General features: G+C 39.8%; 1 protein-coding gene across 1 annotated transcript; it reads right to left on the bottom strand.

Annotated features, from left to right (window-relative positions):
* Positions 1-2,723: 2,723 nt before the first annotated feature.
* Positions 2,724-7,611, bottom strand: LOC308302795 (cytochrome c oxidase subunit NDUFA4-like). The gene is made up of 4 exons (XM_080747085.1): positions 7,506-7,611; positions 5,294-5,382; positions 3,689-3,749; positions 2,724-3,012 (listed from the first exon to the last, which is right to left on the bottom strand). The coding sequence occupies exons 1-4, from the start codon at positions 7,551-7,553 to the stop codon at positions 2,956-2,958; spliced, it is 255 nt and encodes an 84-aa protein (XP_080603211.1). The 5' UTR covers positions 7,554-7,611; the 3' UTR covers positions 2,724-2,955.
* Between the last annotated feature and the right edge of the window lie 256 nt (positions 7,612-7,867).

The following is a 7,867-nucleotide window of genomic DNA, read 5'->3' as shown; positions in this document are numbered from 1 at the left end:
GCGCAAAGACTGATAACGGATAAGGGTATGTTTAATTTGGCTCTAGACGGAATTAATCTATGGACTCATCAATTAACTCAGGCTTCAAGTTCAATTCCACTATCATCCTAGGGTGTTCTTCTCTCCCTTTTTTGAGCGGTGGTCACAACGCTCCTATACGTGGCCGTGTGTGTGGGTCTGTCTGTCTGTCTGTCTGTCTGTCTGTCTGTCTGTCTGTCTGTCTGTCTGTCTCCGGGTATGTAGCCTGCAGTAACCTTTTCTGACCACACATGTTAAGGGAGGGGCGCTGTTGTTCAGGATAGGCCAGGCATAGGCCAGGCACACTCGCACACAAACACACACAGGGGGCACACACACACACACACACACACACACACACACACACACACACACACACACACACACACACAGGGGGCACACACACACACACACACACACACACACACACACACACACACACACACACACACACACACACACACACACACCACCGCTCAGTTCACACGAGTGTGATTTTTTAATTGTAGCCTCACTGATTCTCACAGGAGTCAGGAGATTATCAGCAACCTCTAAATGGTTGTTGTTGCAATGCATGTTTGCAAAATGTTGCATTCAAGAACTGTTATTAACCAAACACGGGCAGTAAGCTACGGGTAACGAGTAGCAAAAACAAGGCATTAACTACGGAAACAATAATAGCGGCTAAAGTTGCCAAGTATCCCTCAGTCGGAAGTTTAAAATGATGAGTTAATGCCATCTGGTGGATTCTATGGGACCATGCAGGCACTAGTGTAATATAGAATACCCAGAATTGTATCTCTGCATTAACTATTGTTTGTCAAAATGTTAAAGCATTAAAGGTAGTGCAATTATTGAAAACCTTTTTGCTAAAAAGGTGCTCTATTCTAATAAGTGCTTTTTCTGTAACAGGGACCTTCCTGTCTCACCAGCTCTTTTAGAAAATACATTTTAGGTGGGATACCAATTTAAAACAATCAGAGAGAACCCATAAGCCATTATCACTGATCACAGCTTCAATTTAATAGTGTGGACTTTTCTTTCCCTAACCCTCCCCATCACTTCCGATTCCACTTTGGGGCTCTTAAGCCGTGACATCATTTTGTAGTCAGACCCCCAAGCAGATCATTTATTGTCAATATGGGCAGTGCTGTGTCCCTCACTATTTCAACAGATCAGAGACAAAAATAACGACTAAAGTATAATTCTACCACTTTCCTGTCAACAAGAAAGAGAAGAAAAATTAGCTTATAGTAAAAAGATTTACGGGCGCTGGTGCCTTTTGGCACCAAAAGTTCACCTCCGCCTACAAAATTATGTCAGACTTAAGAGCCCCAATTGACATTTCGTTTCACTCAAAACAAAAATTTAAAGGGGTGTGGCTAGCAATTCAGCGTGTCTAGATTCTGGAACCAGGCAACCTATTAGGGTTTAATATGAATTTTCTCATATTGATACCCAGCCCTGAAAAGGCATTTTCTGTTCACTATCAAAGAGTTGGGCCCCAGCTGTTAGGGATACCTGTGCAGATGCTGAAGTGCAGATGATCTACTCATCTGTTGTGGCCTCTTCTTGGCAGTTTCATGCAGGGGGTTACAGTAATCAATGTTAGGGACACAATTTCACAAACAGACTGAACAAGGCGGTGAAGAAAGCTGGCTCTGTCATCGGTGCTAAACTGGACGGTGTGGAGGTGGTGGAAGATGTGAAAACGGGGAAGATCAAGGCTCCTTCCAGAAGAAGAAGATAGTGTCTCCTTTACTGCTGTTATTGACAACTGAATTTCTTCAGTAGGTTGGATGATCAGTCAGTTGTCTGTCTGTCCATCTCACCACAGCTTGCCAACTCGGACAGTGAGCTTGCCAACGTGCGCAGCCATTTGGCCTCAGGGCTGCACTGTCAGCGCACCTGCATAGTTGAAGGTTTTGACCACAGTGAGCTATACTTTTCTTGCCTTCTACAAACTGTTTTAGGATCACTTTAATTGAAAACATTGTAGATTAGTTGCCGTCTTGAATGGTGAATGACAACAACAAAAACCCTTCACAATCCACTGTCTGCTTTATTTAATTTTGTGCTTGTCTTATTTTAAATCACTTAAATTTGATTTATAAATAACAAAACATTTCCGGCCATCAGGCCCTCACCAGTGTATTCTTGATTACATTCTGGATCTCGTTGGGCTGGAGTTATGGGTGGAAGAGGGAGACACTGAACAGATCAGCACAACAGTCTTCAATTATGGGAGAATACTGGAGCAAACCGACATGACAAGATCATACATTATAAACAGAGAAACTGTACTAAGTGCTGTACTAAGTGCTCTTTGTTGATAGGCAGCAGTGACAACCATGGTGTTTTGATTGATTAATTGATTGATTGAATACTTTATTAACACGTTGAAAACGGTATGGCAAGTACAGTACAATTGAACAAGCTATGCTAAAAGGAAAACACAAAAAGCTCTGAGAGCTTGTTTCCATTGTGGTCCACAGAACTCAATTCATCATCAGTGTCCCCTTAAGCCATTAACTTAATTGACATCCATTTGAATTGTGCAAACAAAAGTAACAATGGACACTTTTTATATTAACTCAAAACTATTGCTTGTAGGCTAATAAATAGGTTTCTCGATTCATAGTGAAGCAATACAATACCGTCTCAACCAGCAAAGAAAAAAACACAAACACTGAATTTGTTTTTAAATGACATCATTCATTAAATAATTTACAACTTGATGATATCCAAAAATAAATCAATCGTTTACTAAAACAGGTGGTTGCCTGTTTTAATTGACATAATCCCTTCCAACGGTCAGGTGGAAATGAAACAATGACTGAAGCGATGATGATTCAACCTTCAGTATTAAGTGCTATAGTATTAGGCAAAAATTGAAGATAATGTCGGTGGGAGAGAAGTGGAAGGTACGTCATTGGCTTAAAAGTCAGGCCTATCCTTCTTCAGCTTGGAGTAGTCCATGTTTACTCTGAATAGCTGAAGATGCACAAATGCCAGATCGTGTCAGCGCACGCACGCACGCACGCACGCACGCACGCACGCACGCACGCACGCACGCACGCACGCACGCACGCACGCACGCACGCACGCACGCACGCACACACACACACACACACACACACACACACACACACACACACACACACACACACACACACACACACACACACACACACACACACACACACACACACACACACACACACACACAGTCAGTATGAGAAGGTAAAGATGTGACTTTTGAGACAATTATAAAGATATGACTAGAATAAAGACACATAATCAGTGATGTCACAAGACTCATCAGGCCCTTAAACTTTAAAACTGCCTGTTACTCACGTTAACGCTAATTGTACTTTGTTGCATGCATGACCATTTTCTTGACAAAAATTACATTGTTTCAACTGAAAATACATCCAGTAATTCATGTTGAGCGACAATTGGTTGAAAGTAGAGCGTGATGAAACTAATGATGCGACTCACACATCTAATTGTTTACATCAATGTCTTATCCTGAATAGACCAATACTTAGTAGTATGTGAATCTACTATATTTTTCATGAAAAAGTTGGCAGTATTATAAAGAATATATCAAAACTAACTAACAGTTGCAGAGTTGATTTGTGTGTAAGGCGTATATAGATGTATTTACTTTATACTGTTGATTGGGTTCCATATTATTCCAGGGCTCGGGGTTGCCCTTACGATCCCAACTGAGGAAAAGACAAAAAGAGACATCTATTATATTTTTTATATATATAAATTATATAGGCCTACCGGTAGGCCTATATATATATATATATATACATACACACTGTGAAAAAAAATCAAAGTGATACAGAAATAGGAACATAAAGTATAAATTAGTTCCACTGATCCAACTAGAACACAATCGAGTGATTGCTCCTTAAAATAAACATGCTCTGACATGCCCGCGTCGTACCACACCGGTAACATGAAAGGTGGGCACTAAGGAAGAGTGGGCATCTCAATGTAAAATTGGCTATTTGGTTGAAAACGTTAAGAAATTAGCTTTTTTGGGAATGTTTTTGAAAATGTTTTGAAATAATAATTAAAAACAAAAAGTAGTAAACAAAAAAATCAAGGGACCCATAAAAATGGGTCCACTCCTAACCCACTGTTAGGGAAACAGATTAGAACATTTGACAATTAAGGCCTAATATTTCTTCAATAGCTTCAAATTGCTACAAAACCTGTATATCCAATCGTTTTGGGCATAAAAAAAGAAGTTGAAGGGTAGATTTAAGTCTGATAATGATGTACCGTGCATTTTCACATCATGTCTACTTTACATTTAGACTTTTTTCAAATATTTAATTTTTTTAACATTTTGGACAAAAGGTAAATAAAACCTTCGGGCAGGTGAAGTTTGCTTTCAGGTTGCCCGACCGGGCAAGTGCTAATTTGAGAGGGGACGCAACCGTCTATAAACACAACAGGAGATATCTGTCTAAACACCTGAACGTGGCCAGCGTGCTGTCTTCTGGTCTGTGGAATGTAAAAAGTGTGAAACCATAGACATATTCAATCATAGCTATGTAGGTATTTGGATTTGGAGGCATTGAGGTATGACATTTGTCATAACACAGCCCCAGAAAGTAAAGAAATAAGTCTTAAATTGAGCGGTAATTAAAATCTTACCTATCATTTTATAATGGACAATTTACTTTTCGGGCAAGTGGGCATGACCTTCGGGCAAGTAGAACATGACCTGTACTTGCCTGACGGGCAAGTGCCTCTGAGACCTTAGTGTCAACCCCTGCTTAGTGCCCACTCTTCTTGTATCCACCACACATAGCCATAAATTATAACTCTTGTAGACTACTTCTTCAAAATAAAACTCTACAAGAGATAATTTATGACTACACCACACCCACCTGACCAGTTTTGTTAATTGTTCAGGTGGGTGCAGCAAACGCTTATAAGCAGGCACGTGCACACATACATCAAAGCTGTCTGTAAAAAGTGCCCTCTCCAGACCATGAATGCAGTTTTTACTATGGTGAAAGAAATGCAAATGCCCTCTTTCCATGCCATACTTGAAGGCGTTGAGAGCTTGATATTTCCACCAAAAGGCACTTTTTAAAATGTCAGCCCCTGCCTCTCTAACATTCTCTGCACCTCCCTGGCCTGCTTATAAGATTGTCAAGAAGGCCCTTATCAAACGAGAAAAGGTTTGGAACCACTATGGTTTATATAGCCTTCTTGCTCAGATAAAGACACATTAGACACTTACGAGCACTCTGGGGCTTTCAGGGCCAGCCGTGTTACGTATGCAGCACACATCCCACCAGCAATACCACTGAAGACGAAGAGAGGTATCAGCTGGAGAGAAAAAAGCAAAATACAGTAAATAAAAGTCAAAGACAAGTTCTGACACCATTTGTAAGTCTTACTTATTTTCTTATTTGTATCTTATTTGTAACAATTTGCAACAGACATTGGACAATGACATTTAGGTGACCTGTCATACTCCGTCATACAAAAACAGGAAATATTCTATTATCTTAATTGTATCACTCAAGTTAAACTTTACACTTGTTCTAGCTTCTTTGAAAAATGTAGCTAGCCTATTCATTTGGGGTGCTAACAGGTAATGTTTTGTACACACTTACAAAGCTTTCCAAAATGTCCTAACATTTATCTATACAACCAGTAAGACTCCCTAATCGGGAGATAAGTGACCGTCAGGTCAGCTGTGTCCAAAAATGTGTTTGAAAAAATTGGCCTGATGGTGGCGCTAAATGGGACAGATCCATGTTGATGACATGAGTCTAGACATACTGTGTACCGCTTTGCGTGATTTTAGGACAAAATCTGTAGGGGCAGTTTCCAAAAATGTGTTTGAAAACATCGGCCTGATGGTGGCGCTAAATGGGACAGATCCATGTTGATGACAGCACTGTAGACATACTGTGTACCGCTTTGTGTGATTTTAGGGCAAAAGCTGTAGGAGCAGTGTCCAAAAATGTGTTTGAAAAAATCGGCCAGGCAGTGGCGCTAAATGGGACAGATCCATGTTGAAGACAAGATTCTAAACATACTGTGTACCGCTTTGCGTGATTTTAGGGCAAAATCTGTAGGAGCAGTGTCCAAAAATGTGCTTCGCAAGAATCGGCCTCATGGTGGCGCTAGCAGAGGGCCATGTGAGAAATGAGGCAAGGAGTGTGCAAAGTTTGGCATGGATAGGGGCAACAGTGGCGGAGATATGAGTAGGGGAAAAGTGTGACGTGACGTGACTGACTGACAGACTGACTGACAGCTTTTGGAGGTTTTGATAGTAACTGCGACCTGACGGTTGCAATCAGTGGTGAAAATGTACTTAAGTAAAAGTATCAGTACCACCATAAGTAAAGGTCCAACATTAAGGATTTTATTAAGTACAAAATTAGGCTATAGTAAAATATAAGTACCAAAAGTAAAAGTAGGCCTATTGTCCCATTTCACAACTGCCCCCAGACACAAATTTCTAAAATAGATCTAATTTTTAATGTTAGTTTATGGATCTACAAACTTGTAACTTGTAACTAAAGTTTTCAAATAGCCTAATTGTAGTGGAGTAAAAAAAGTCCAATATTATCCTATCTGAGATGTAGTTAGTTGAATATAAGAATAAAGTACTGAAAAATGTATAGCCTTAGCCTACTCAAGTAAAAGTGCTCGAAATGTAGGGCTAAAATTGATCTACATACTTGAGTAATGTACTTTCCACCATTACATAGGCATAACTTGTATGGAAGCTGCCGTAAAGCAAGTTGTTTCACCCATTTCACCCCGTCGCCCTTCACATGTGTGCATGTGATGTGATGTTCATGCTATAGAATGGCCTGCCTTGCTTTGCGCATGCACTGTAGACATACAGGCTACGTGCCAGGCTTACATTACATGAATGGTTGGTACTTGAACATAATGTTCAGAAAAATATGTTGACCGTTTAGATGTTTGCTTAATTAATATTCCAATCAATATTAAACGTCTTAATAATTTTAACAAAATTATTTGATTACAAAATTCCATATGAAAAATATAGATTATAAACATCTAGCTAATTTCCTGCTCTTTTTTGTTTGTTTGTTTTTATCGAACAGGTGATACGGCTTGAACTTAGTCTTAAATTTATTTAAATACACGTGGAACTCGTGAGTTGCAGAGGCGCACATTGTGTACTAACCTGTGCACTATCCTTTACTGTACCCACGAATAAAATAAGAGTAACCTTAAACCTGAACCTGATGATAGACAAGACATCCACGTATTTTATAATCGTAAGGACCATGATCTTGTTAAAGAAAGTCGTTAACCGATCTCGAAATAATAGGATTACATTTTAAACACAGAGAAACAGATTTTAGAGATCAAGCGCGCGTACGGTAAAGTCACTGGTGGCGCGCTCACGGCGCTCACGTCTCAATGTCAGTCAGCCCATTCATATCACATAAAACACTTACAGCTGGGTGGCTCTTGAGCTGTCTTCCGACTGATCTTAAGACGTCCATGGTCAACAATCCGCTCACAATATTTTGTGTTGAAATAAAATACACCCGAACAAGTAGATGCGCTGTTTGAAAGGACAGTCCCTCCCAGCAAGTCTATAGACTAAAGACTGCCTGCCTTTACAGTCAACCAATCACACAATGCAACGTCACGACAGCTGTAAATAAGTAACCATACCTCTACTGTATGGGAACGAAAAAAGACAAAAAACAACAATACAACCATAATATCTGGTAACATTAAACAGAGAAATCGGGAAAATTAAGATTATACAAAGTTAAGAGTTTTCCATTTTTTTTGTTGTTTTTATTGTCTA

The sequence above is a fragment of the Nannobrachium achirus genome, assembly GCF_963921795.1.
Source record: "Nannobrachium achirus genome assembly, chromosome: 18".
NCBI classification, from domain to species: Eukaryota; Metazoa; Chordata; class Actinopteri; order Myctophiformes; family Myctophidae; genus Nannobrachium; species Nannobrachium achirus.
This window is presented reverse-complemented; position numbering and strand designations above follow the sequence as displayed.

Excerpts from the sequence above, each read along its gene's own strand:
- LOC308302795 (XM_080747085.1), bottom strand. The coding sequence starts at position 7,553 with ATGGACGTCTTAAGATCAGTCGGAAGACAGCTCAAGAGCCACCCAGCT. Across the intron at positions 3,750-5,293 it reads CTGAAAGCCCCAGAGTGCTC|TTGGGATCGTAAGGGCAACC; the intron begins GTAAGTGTCTAA and ends TCTTTTCCTCAG. Across the intron at positions 3,013-3,688 it reads AACCCAATCAACAGTATAAA|CTATTCAGAGTAAACATGGA; the intron begins GTAAATACATCT and ends GTGCATCTTCAG.